Source organism: Pomacea canaliculata, linkage group LG8 (genome assembly GCF_003073045.1).
Source record: "Pomacea canaliculata isolate SZHN2017 linkage group LG8, ASM307304v1, whole genome shotgun sequence".
NCBI lineage: Eukaryota > Metazoa > Mollusca > Gastropoda > Architaenioglossa > Ampullariidae > Pomacea > Pomacea canaliculata.
In genome coordinates, this window is record NC_037597.1 from 9,430,381 (window position 1) to 9,443,369 (window position 12,989).

Below are 12,989 nucleotides of genomic sequence, written 5' to 3' on the forward strand. Positions count from 1 at the left end.
GTGGCACTGATGCCGACTTTGTTCGCCGTACGCCTCCACTAGGACACCCAAGATCTTTCTCGGCGTATCTCTTGCGTCATGCGGAAGCATCATAACTCGACGTCTGGCAGGTCCCTCCAGCGAGCTCAAGATGTAACCACGAGCCGCATTCTGACACATCGGGTTTATGGCGAGAGCTAACTCGACCTCTGTTTCAATCTCGTCGACACTCGTTGGTCCACCGGCAAACTACTGAAAGCGGACTAACTAGTATGCTCGTAGAGCCTCTGCCCACCCAACGGATAGCATCATGGTCCTCTCTATGTACTAATCTTCTGTCGTGGGCTTCTGCCCGTGATGAACAAATGTTTCTTTTTGTTCAGCAGTGCTTTTAGGCCCTTGGTCACCCAAGGTTTGTTGTTAGGATAAACATACACTGCTTTGATGGACTGGTGCAATCAACACTATTTTACTCCTCACTTTTACTTCTGTGTGTGTGTTAAATGTCTGTATGGGTATGTGAGCAAAGACAAATTTCTGCCCTGGGTCTCCTGGGCAGACAATAAAGTCTGTTTTGATTTTTGATTTTGGTTTTGATTTTGAAACAATCCACAAATCATTCAGTATGGTCTTTTGATTATTTCACGCAGTCCCTGAAGATCGAGATTACTAACCAAGATTTTTAAAAACATCACTTACAAGATTCTGCAATTATTTTAGTTCCTGGCCCTGAGCACTCTCTATCAAAAGCCTGCCTCTGAAAAAAGGATAAACAATAACATAAAAGCACAAAAAAAAAAAATAATTAATGGACATATTTCTTTCGAAATACAACCAAAAAGCCAGATAATGGCACCATGTATTACGCAAAGCCCTAAACATGGCAAATAACATTTCAGTCACCTTTGTTTTTGTTGTCACTGCTTTGAGTAGCAACTTTTAAGATAAGCTACTAAATAAAAAACAAGGGCAAACAATTTTCAGCATTCTATTTTTCTTAAAATGTAAGCACAAAAGAACTACTGGTCTAAAATTAGCATGTTTTACACAATTTTTGTTTTTGTCAGAACTTAAAAAAAAAAAAAAAAATTTTTATTAAAAAAGCAGATTTCCTTATAAATTAAGACACAGAATGCTCTCTTTTTTGAATGGAAAAAGTTACAACCAGAAAGGTAAGGTCACAATTTTTTTTTATTATTATATTATATGAAACTTCAACAATATAACCTTACCTTTGCCTGGTGTGTTTTGTAAGCTGTCTCTGCATTTTTCAAAGCCAGCTTTTTCATTTCCTCTGGGTCTAGAGAAGGAACAAAATCATGTGTTTTAAAATTTAAAAGCATCCTTTTTCACAATTTTTTTCTACAAAACACATCATGAAATGTAAGATTTTCCACTGTAAATTTTCTTAAATTGACAAATATTGCCTCCCTATCGCCATGTTGTCTTTAACTTTCACTGTGGAAGAGAGGTGTAGAGATTGTGGTGTCATTTATACCAGTGGTCATGTCTTACTGTTGTACAGTAGGCTAGAATCCAGAAAATGTACTTAATTTTTTTTTCAACATGCAACTTTTGCAAAAAAGTTGTCACGAATACAAACTGAGTAGGAGAAATAGTCATAACAGACATAATGTATGTGAAAAAAAAGGATCTCATAATAAAACCACAGGTGGTAAAGTAACTCCTATGGTCATTGGGTAAAGTCAAACAAGAAAACCCAATCAGTAAATCTAGCAACTAAAGAAAACTCACTAACATTCAACTTACTGTAAGTGTCACCAGCAACATCAACCAGAACACCCCCATCAACTTGACGATGAGATGAACCCCCGCCATGGTCATCATTCAGCTGGCTAAGAATGGATTCTCGTCTAGCATCAGACTCTCCAGTCATTTTGCGTGCCATGAAGTGAGCATACAGCTCTGTCTGAGTGATGAGGAAGTTCAGTTTCCTCTGTTGCCTTCGAGCCTGTAAAAAGTCACATCTAATCATTAAACATCTGTTCAATAATAATAATAATAATGCAAATTTCATACATTGCATACTCACTCCTAAGGAGTATGCTCTTAGCGCTTAAGAACAAGAAGGAAAAACTGGGGGGGGGGGGGAGAGGGAGGAATTAAGCCAGCTATTAAGGCTATATCACAGCAAACCAGCCAGCCCTGTAAACAGATGCCATACACAGAGAAATAACAGCACGCCTGAGGTGAGAGTTGAACCCAGGACAGCCAATTTTCACTGTATTGGTGACAGGCGCTAACCGTTACACTACCAGTCTGCCCAAGAACAAAACATGGACAGCATATGAGCGACAGGAAAACAAATAACATATGAACTATTAAAGAATAAACAACAGTACTAACGAAGAATAAAATCAAATAGAGAAAACACAAAGAGGAATCAAATAACAAGAGAGCAAGAACAGAGAAACATGATATTGCAAAAAGGTGTAAAACTGAACTAGCATTATGGGAAAGACTGTTAGGTGTAATGTTTACGGAAAAGGTGTGTGTTCAGTGCAGTTTTAAAGGATTCAATAGTGAGGAGGTGGCGGATATTGGAAGGAAGAGAGTTCCGTTGTTTTGCTGCACAATAACTCAAAATCCTGTGGTCATCTGTTGTTGTTCTGGTGACTATAAGAGTAAAAAGATGATCATCAGATGGAGGAGCGGAGTTGTCTAGCTAGGACATAAGGGAAGAGCTGTTCAGAGAAATAATCAGGGCGAGAGCCGGCAAAGAAATTAAAACAATGAACAGACAGTTTGTACTGGATGTGAGAACAGATGGAAAGCCAGTCCAGAAAACAACAGACAGGGTGGAGTGGTCTGGTTTCCTAGCTCTAAGCACCAGAGTTTTGTACTTTCTGGAGTTTGTGAAGAAAGTATTCAGGACAGCCAGCAAGCAAGAAGTTGCAGTAATCAAGCTTGGATAGAACAAATGCACTGACAAGAGTGTTGGTAGTGCACATAGACAGAATGTGATGGATGGCGCTGATCTTGCGTAGCTCATAATAGGCATACAGCTGTGACTTGTTTAGCAAGTCATGTCTGCAGTGACAAAGAATCCCAGTGTCCTATGTATAACTATATATATATCCCCCTCCCCTCCCCAAATACACACAATTACAGTATACTGAAATATTATTTAAATGTAGTTTTCGTTTGTGCTGCTGCATGCCAAAGTAACTCATTGTGCTTTATAAAAGAGAAATTGGCAACCTTTCAGCATTGAAGTATATTGTTAACATATATACAACCATATTTGCATATCAATAAATACTTCTGTCAGGCTTTGAATGTATAAAAGTAAACTACAAAGGCGAATAAGCTTATTTTCACATTCGTTTTATAAGCTCTTCTTCAACCTGGGAATTAGGCTGGGATTATTACTGTATGGAAACTGACAGGCTGAGAGTAAACAGAGAGTGACCTAGCTTTCTTATCACTGCAGAGCCCTAAAATGTCAGTAATGGATAATGAAGTTTCAAGTGGTATTAATGTTGTCATGTTCTAAGGCAAGAAGAAACTTGAATAATAAAAGTTAATGTTCTACTCAGAAACATTCATACTCTTTTACATCATTTCTTTGCTTAACAATTTAGTGATAAGTGACAGTTGTGGAAAGTGGACAATAGCTGCCTATTCAGCAACACATTGAAATATGCACATCAGCTGGAACCCCCCTCTCCCCAACAGGTCTGCAATGGCACAGCAAAGCTCTGTATGTTTGTACATGTGACAGTTGACATGTTCTGTATCATTTCTCAAACATACTTTGCTCAGTCATACTGTAAGTCTGCTTACCAAATTGACTTGAGTCCTCATACTTTAACAGCAGTTTAAAAAAAAAAAAAAAAAATTCTCTCTGCAGTTTTAGGTGTTAATTGGCAATAAGAAAAAAAGTCTTCAAAAAGCAATATGCCCCTGCAGTTGGTATTATCTTTAGGGTATGCAAGTTACTATGCGTGTGTTATTGCTCAAGCTTTCCTGCCTACTTCAATGCTTTCTGCCTGACCTCCATTAGTTCAAGGTCATGTTTTCGCTGCTCTTGTGCTTCTTTTTCAGCTCGTTTGCGGTGCTCCTTTTCAACTTTTTCGAAGCGTTTCCAGTAGATCAGCATTTCTCTGGTCAGCCGCCGAGCTCTTGATGGTGTTTCCTTCATTGTCTTCTGGGATTGTAATGCAGACCGCCGGCACTCTCGCACACACTGCTGTGAAACCTAGCAACAGACATTGTGTTGAGCTACAGTGTACTGGATGACTGAAGTACTGTTATGAGACAAGCACAGCAAAGGTTATAGAAATTATCAGTCCAAACAGGGTTTGTGGAAAATACTTCTAAACTGATTTATTAATATCAAAAGAATTAAGGAAAGCATTTTGTAAGTCTGCAAAACAACAAAAACTGACAATGTTTTGAACAGAAGACTTATTTGTACATGCAAAAATAAGTTCTTGACGTGGTTAGACACAGAAGACCCAACAAAGGATAAAATGATAATAATAAAACATATTTATCAAGTGCCTTCCTCAGTACCAGCTACACCTAAAACATTTTATATACATAAAATTGCATGCAATATTAGATGAAAACAATGTAGAACATCTAACAGCTGCCTGTTTGGTTTTGTAAGCACGACTCTTCATACAGGAACACACATGCATATAAAACACAACACACATATGAAGACACTTTACACAATCATTATGAAAACTTGTATAATTTGCAACATGTTACAAGTTTTTCATAGATCAATTATCAACACATGCATATATTTTTATCACTGTATTGTACTTCATGCCATCATCTTTCTTTTAAAAGAATAAGGGAAAAAAACTTGAAGCTTCAATTAAACATCTTCCTGTTTGCATTTTAAAGGACGCAATTCTACTGGAAATCAAATTTCATTGTTAAATGGATTTATTCCTTTCCGCTAAAATACTGCTTGCAGACATACATGATACCGTTCTATGGCTGTTGTTGAGTTAATCAGCAAACTTTTTACCAATGATCAGGGGCAATACAAAGAACAAAATAACAATCTTACTTTTTTCAGAACTGTCATCATTTCCTTTCTTGCTGAGGCTTTTTGCTTCTGTGCCTTAAGTTAACATAAAACAAATACAATTTTAGAATATAAATTAATACCATAGATATCAGTTTTATAAAATAGCCATTAAAAATAAGCAGATAGTGGAGAACTTTCAACCATAGTGTCAGGTGCCTAATGTCAATAAATTTTAACCCTTTGGGCATGATGGGCAACAATCTTGGCTTTGCTGGGGAAGCACGGGGAAGGTGATTTTCATTACTTTTATTGCAAGGTTCAAACTTTTTCCTTTACATGTATGGCTTTCTTGGTCTAATGTTTACCAGAGAGCAGCAATTAAAAAAAAACTTTCCCCACTCAGGGCTTTTGCTTACGCAAAAAATTGCGTATAGTACGCATTAAAAGTTCGGAGGGCCCCCTTCAATTTTTGTCAATGGGGTCCCAGGGGACCCCTTCAAATTTGGGCGAAGAACAGATACAAAATTGGTAACTGTAGTGTCCGACATTGTAGCCCAATCTATTGTCGTCTGCTACAAGGTGAGAGCAACTTCCCTTGCACTGAGTTTTTTTTTACCCCCCTTACCAGGAAGAGTTCCATTAACCTATTTCCAAGATGTCGTTGACAGCGAGGTTAGAATCCTCATCTCAGAAACGGAAAGAAAGTGAGCACCCCAAGTACAGTGAGCATAAGCTCATCACAGATGCTTGCACACTCTTCATGGCTCAGAAATCTCGCCGTTTCTGACTAGCCATTACAGTGCTTTGTGTGTCTGAAAGGCAGTCCTTAGGAGCCCAAACAATTTAGCCTTAGCAGAAGCCCTGCCACTGTTGTCTTCACCGTCTTCAGTTATTAGGCAGTCTTTGTAATACTTTTCCTTTTACGCAGTGCTCAGAGGGTTAAGACCAAATGGTAGTACCATCCGTGCTTAAAGCAAAAGCTAAAATAAAGTAAATATTAGCTGAATATTTGGGTAAGCTGTAGTGACGAAGAAATAAAATTTGTCAGATGGTTATATTTAGCGAATGGAACGGAGTCAGTTGAACATATTCTTTACTGAAACAGACTAATTTTTTTTCAAAAATAAAAAGCACACAGGTGAATATTTCAGAAATTTATACCCCACCCTCAAATATATCTATACACACAAACCCTAGGAATTTCCTTCTTTGCAATTGAAGTCCATATCTTGCGTCGTTTTGCATCAGCTTGTTCTGGTGTTAGTTTCTTAGGCCTGCGCTCTTTGCGGGCTTGCTGTTGTTGAAGAAGAGCCAGTAAAGCTGGATCTATTTCATCCTGTGCCAGAAATATTAATACACTCAAGCTAAACATGTTATCAAACCTCATGACATTCTTGAGGGCAGCATTCAAGACAAAACTGATCTTAAAACAAAGTAGAACTTAGTTATTCTAACTGCATTTAGCAGAGGAAAGACCACAATAAAGAGCTCCATGGACTGCTTTGTCTTTTATGCCCTTCTCTGCTCCACTCCTAGGTTAAAGAATGAAACAACATGGCAACTGTAAAATAGACCCATCTAGTGAATAGAAAAAAAATTTCCTCAAACCACATCATTGATCAACCCACCCAAAACAAGTTTATCGAATACATAAAATCACAACATGAAAAAGTACATCAAACCAACCTCATCATCTTCATCCTCCTCTTCTTTTATGCTTTTTTCCTTTTTCAGCTTCTTCAGCTTAGCTTTACAAGAACAAAGCATAGTTTATTAAATAACTGTTTTTTTTCTTAAATCTTCCAGACCAATTATCTTTGCTTGGGGTAGTAGGGAAGTCGGGGTGGAGTGAGAGAGAATGTGTGTGTTTTTAAGTGTGTACATGCTCATGCATGCACTATTTCACCATATTATTTCTGTTTTGTATACCTGAAGCAGAAAAGTTGAATATAAAACATCTCCAACAATGCATTCTGTATCACGTGATGCTAGTCATAGAATGGATGTAGTCAGTGTGATACCAACAATATTGAGTATAAACAATTTATAATTACAACAAAAGAAAAAGGAAGCATGATGCTGCAGACAGTTGTGCACCCTTCCAGATTTGCACGTATCGTAGCTATGGGTATATTTGTGTGCCTGTATGTGTTTTAGCAAAAGCAGATTAAGCTTACTTTTAAGGCTTACCTTTGACCTTTTTCTCTATCTTTTTTTGTTCTTTGGAAAGTTTCTTTTTTGGTCCAACTACAGACTTGTGATGCTCTGGATATTTGTCATAGTTTGATAACAGTCCCGTGCTGTAATACTGGTATTTTCGAAGCTGACAATGAGGTTAAAATAGAAAAAGCAAGCTGTTATCAGTCAAACAAAAGATAGCTACTGAAGGGGCTAAACATGTCCTTCATAGTCTAAATAAATTAATGCCCATTAATCCCATTATCTACAGAATATTGTTCTTTGACCTGCTTACATGCAATTAAATCCTTTTCCAAAGTCTTATCTGAAAAATGTTAAAATATTTTGCTTTTGTTAATGTATATAAAAGCTCTCAGCAAACAGAAAGACGTAGAGAGTTATAATTCTTAATAGACTACCAAAGCCATTTGTAAAACAATCAAAACAACAAATTGTTACAGATGTCCGCAATTTTAAGGGGTGGGGGAGAGTTACATAAAACAACAAAATAAAATAAACTTTTACCAACACACCTCTGGATTCTGGTAAAATCGCATCTGATGTTTTTTCTGGTATTTGTGTATTTTTAGCATGGACTGCAAGTCCTCATGAGTAACAGGGCGTTCCTCTTCTTCATCATCTGATGAACTGTCGCTCAGCAATATTGTCTGCAAACAGTAATTCTTATCATTTACTGTGCACACTTTGCAAACAACATACTGTATGCTGTTCACAGCTATAATAATGTAACTTGAAAAGTTAAATTTAAAGTACATTTATCAAAAGAACCTCAAGTGCTCGTGCAGCTACTTTGTGCTGTTGGACGAGGAAAAGCATGGTTCTGCATACTAGTTTTTATTAAAATCTCCAAAATGTGTTCTTCATTCAAGACTGTATGCTTACCCTCAGCCATCGTCTGCTTTTTTTTATCTTAGTGAAATTGTACAGCCGAGTTTTGTCTGCTTTCAGCTCTGGAAAATAAAGAACAGGATAATTTAAAACAGAAAAGTGCACAATCTCCACTAAAATACACAAAAGTTAACATGAATACAAATCTCTAAGCTGTAGGTATTCCAAAAAAAAAAAAAAGGTTCTTATTATACACTGGCAAGTTCATGGCTAGTCAAACAGACCTTGAAAACATGAGAACACTGATACTATGCTTATTAAAATGGGCCAAATAAAACATTCTATAATTTTTTTTTAAACAAATTTAATTCTGAACAATTTGTGCATGGTACACATTGTACAAAATACTTATTTTAAATAAACAACAGTTCAAAGCTATTAATTTTATGGGTCATATTTGCAAAAAAGTTGTGCTATGTCATTATGCAGAAGCAACAGACATTCAAAATCTTTTTTTTTTAGCTTTAGCAATCTAGCTGCTGAATAGTAAATGGAAGGCTGGTTTGTCTTTGTGTCTTCATAATATGGTTTAGATGTAGGAATACATCTTATCTCACAATGTGCTTATCTATGATGCACCCTTCTCATAACAAAGCAGTTGTACAAAGACAAGAACATTTTTTCACAAATAATCACCATCCCAGTTTGTACAGCATTTTTTCTCAACCACAAGTATAAATCAAGGCCATTTTCTATGAATTTATTTTCTTTTTATGTTTGGATAAGGTGGGAGAAGAGCAAAAGACTTTTTTTAAAAAAAAAAAAGAGAGATCACTCAAAAATCTATCTAGTTTAATTGTAATAATAATAAATTTGTAGATATAGTTCATCATGTGGAGGTGAACTCAATATGTGATGCACCAAAGACCACAAATGAACCAAGTCAACTACACATGAAACACAAGTGTCGGCAATTGCATAAGAACATGGCAAACATGAACAAAGTGCATTAATGATGAAGATGAGTAAATGAAGTACCATCCATGATTAGGTGAGTTCTTAAAGAGGTGAGTTTGTGGATGAAAATAAATCGGAATTTAGATGCACCTATTCTTACCAATGTCACAGAAACCAATTACCTGGGGAGAATATTGTGCACCCATCATCAAATGAAACATTTCTTTAAGCAGCTATGACTAGCTTGAAAAGTCTTCTTAACCCTGACAGGGTTACCAGAGAAAATGTAAGGATGTGTGTGGAGAATTGTAAGGACTACATGGCAAATATAAGGACTTATAAGGCCTTATGGCAAAAATTCTCTAAGGACTTGTAAGGATAGGTAAGGAAACTGCAAACCCTGCCTGAACAATATATAAGCCAAAAATGAATCAAATACCTGTCTTTGAAATTGTGATGCCATTGAACATCTTGTTGCCTTCTGCATCCTTGTATCCAGGATGCAGCAACTCAACATCATTGTCAGAGCTGTCATCACTGTAATATGTACCAAAAATACCACTGATCAATGAAAGAAAGAAAAATCCCAATACATGTACTATTCTAATTTAAATAATTATATTTAATTTAATAATTTAAATTAAAAAAGACTGTTCTAGGGATAAGTCAGTTGGAAGGTGGTGGAGGACAGACTATCCATAAAAAGAAAGTGTACTTAATATCAACATGTCAAAGAAGCAAAGGGAAAAAAGATAGAAAACCACATTAAAAAAAATCTTCATGTGCTAAAAAAAAATTAATATAAAAAACCACTTCAGGGTTCCAAGGGATCAGAGAACCTTAGTAAGTCCAAGTAAGGACCTTATAATGTCCTTGTTAGGACCTTTCATGCATTTGTAAGGACCTAAGTGACAGTCATCTATGCATAACTTTTTCTCATGTACAGTATTATTTATGAATCTTTGGTCTTCTCTATGTTCTGAAATACATGAATTACTATTCTAATAATAAATAATCAAAGATGACTGTTTCTTAGCTACAGCCAGTAATCTATCAACACTGAAGCCAAGTTCTATCATGCTCAGATTGACATGGTTAGAACAGCTGCATATATCAACCTGCACAAGTTGGAGGGGAGTTTCACATTTATTAAGTACATCTGACAAATTACAAAAGTAATCCATGACACAAAAGCGTGTGTCTTCCAGAAACACTTTCATGCGCTTTTTGTGTTTATCAGTAAGCATGTGCTTCTTCAAAACACTTTCGTCCATTGATAAAAGATTCAAGGATATTTTGCAGGCAGCACATTGTGCATAATGTTTATCTTTAGAGTCTTTTATCAACCAGCCTTTATATTTTTCTTCCTTTAGCCTGTTCTCCTGAAAAGAACACTTCCCCGCCATTTTTTGAATAGTCAACAAGACAAAGAAATGTGGTCATCTGTCAAGACTAAAATCTCGTGAAATGTAAGTTGTCGGAAATGGAAGTTCTCGTTGTGAACGACACTGGCAGTCGTGTGATTAAAATAGCGGAGAGGCAAAGAATCGTCTGTATTTTGCGCAGAAGTCGACTCTGAAAATAAATTTGTGGATTTATAAGAGGCATGAAAAATAAATCTGTGGTAATATTTTATTGATACAAAGACTTGTAAGGGTCACAGAGAAAATGTAAGGACGCGTGTGAGGAATTGTAAGGACTACATGGCAATTATAAGGATTTATAAGGCCATACGACCAAAATTTTCTACGTAAGGACTTGTAAGGATAGATAAGAACTCTGCAAGCCCTGCACTTGATTTGAAAATAAAAATGTTTTGTCTTTAGATAAACTGTAATATTTGTATGAAATGTCTGTCATAAATAAAAATATTTTTACACAGTCACTTTGTGCCCCAAAAAGCAACTTTAACTCTTCTCTTCATCGTGTCCACACAAACAGCAAAACCATGGCATCCAGGGACTTAATCTGTAAAGCTAAAAGTAAAGAAGGAAAACCCAACAAGACAAGTATCTTGTATCCAAAATTGTTCAGTCATGTGCAGACCCCACAAACATTGCTTTATCCTAGGGCTACATCTGCAGTGTTTGGATACCACTTTATAATTACACAGATTAGACACTGGTTCTCAAGTTCCCTATGTTGCCCTTGGGAAATAGTTTACTATCACTTAGCTACTACATCAGCAATTCTTTGTCCAGCAGACCACATTTGCACCCTTGCAGCTGGTGTACTTAGTGATCTCTCTGATAATACGATCTGTTAGAAGAATTGAAGTACTGACCTGCCAAATACCGGTTCCGTCACAAGTTTTTCTACAAAGTTTATGAAAGGCTGAAGCTGTAGTGCTGATTCCAGCTGCTGAACATGCAGGGGTTTTGCCAGCTGCATTCCATAGTTATGCTCCAGGATTGAGTCTGCAGACATCCTATATGCACCACCTTATCCTGATGATAAATAAAGGAATGAACTGAAAATCGAGAATGTACATCAAACTAATAGAACAGTTATTAATAATCAATACTAATTATGAGTAAAAATAGTCATGCGTACTTAATTTTTTAAAAACTATTCAGGCCAAAAATAGTGATTAGCAGTTAGCTTTATCTGGTTAATACATTTAAGGCAGAAGCTATAATATCTATATCTTAAAACACTGATGAATTACTGTCTAACTTTCTGTTAATCTCTCCTAGAAAATGCTAAATCAAATCAAAGAAAAATCTGGGTGTTCAAATGTTTGCAAGAATAAACAAACAAAAAAGCTCAGGCAATGTCAACACAAATTAAATATTCAACATGCTTCCCATCTTGCTGATACATCCTTTTCAATGTGTCATAACATCTTTCTTTCACAATTCTTCGAAGCAAGATGTAGTTCTAAAAACTAGAAGTAATAATCGTGCTTAATGCTAGTGGCAAAATGTAAACATTATCCTGAAAAGCGTGAGAATTATCTAATTATTTTCTTAAAAGCACATATCTATCACGATTCAAAACCGTGCAATCATGTTTGCAAAGGCTGCTGCCGTTGTGTCATTATGAAGGCGGAACCATCATCATTCATGCACAAAAAGTTTAATCTTATCCAGAGAATCACTGTTGTATTGTTATCTGTAATCAAACATTATTGTGAGTTATTCAAATAACCTTTTTGTGTGTTACCGTCAAAGTTATAAATGTAATTGCGTGGTGTTATCCTATATTGAGTGACGCCCAGTTTGGCTCTGAAGACTTGTTTCTTAACAATCAATGTATACGACATGCCATCCTGCTCTATCACAAAGACCTGCGACGAATTAAAAGACGAAGAATAATTAACTATTAAATCTGCACAACGTATTTGTACTGTTAAGTTTGTAACATGGGACCACGTGTTCCTCTTAGCTTTCTCCGTTTGTAAACATAAACATTTTGAGTTGAAGTGAATGTTGTGAAAGAAAATGTATATATCAACACAACCATGCTTTAATTGTGACGAAAATGTTTATTATTAAAAAAATATATTCTCCAATCATTCAAGTCACGTATTTATGACGATTTCAAAATCTCGAAACAGACCGAAATTTGTGCGGTAAACCCCCTACAGTAAACAGACGAAGTCGTTTCTAACGATGCTTTACAATATATTTCCTTAAAATCGCATTAGCCACTCACAAACCTTGATAAAACATGGAGAAAAATACTGTATATTTCGACCCTTAACAAAGTCCTCTGCATAACCGCAACCAATATGGCGATTCGACAACACAAGCGGGCAATGGCTGGCAGCCTCAAATATAACGGGAGTCATGACTTTCCTCTTGCGTCGCAGGGGGTCTCCCGCCATTATTCGTTCATATACAAAACCAAAAATAAATGTATTGTTTTTGTCCCAAAATACATTGTAGAATAGTTAGTTGATAAAAGAAAAGAAATAAAAATTATTTTATTAGCAATACTGTGCAAGATTGTTTTTAACTAATCACAAACTGTCCTGGAGTGTTATAAATACGTTTCCTTGAGTTTGAGAGTT

The 12,989-nt window shown here is 36.2% G+C and overlaps 1 protein-coding gene across 1 annotated transcript in view; it reads right to left on the bottom strand.

The window, feature by feature from the left end:
* LOC112570751 (DNA helicase INO80-like) overlaps nt 1-12,833 on the bottom strand; it is a 38,962-nt gene extending 26,129 nt beyond the window's left edge. The window contains exons 1-13 of the mRNA XM_025249349.1: nt 12,636-12,833; nt 11,259-11,421; nt 9,414-9,511; nt 8,072-8,139; nt 7,702-7,836; nt 7,181-7,313; nt 6,677-6,738; nt 6,183-6,326; nt 5,030-5,083; nt 3,998-4,201; nt 1,750-1,951; nt 1,212-1,279; nt 679-736 (exon numbers count right to left, since the gene is read on the bottom strand). Of these exons, the coding sequence (XP_025105134.1) occupies nt 679-736; nt 1,212-1,279; nt 1,750-1,951; nt 3,998-4,201; nt 5,030-5,083; nt 6,183-6,326; nt 6,677-6,738; nt 7,181-7,313; nt 7,702-7,836; nt 8,072-8,139; nt 9,414-9,511; nt 11,259-11,401 (1,369 nt within the window). The 5' untranslated portion in view covers nt 11,402-11,421; nt 12,636-12,833. The remainder of the gene's footprint in view (nt 1-678; nt 737-1,211; nt 1,280-1,749; nt 1,952-3,997; nt 4,202-5,029; nt 5,084-6,182; nt 6,327-6,676; nt 6,739-7,180; nt 7,314-7,701; nt 7,837-8,071; nt 8,140-9,413; nt 9,512-11,258; nt 11,422-12,635) is intronic.
* Nucleotides 12,834-12,989: the final 156 nt, after the last annotated feature.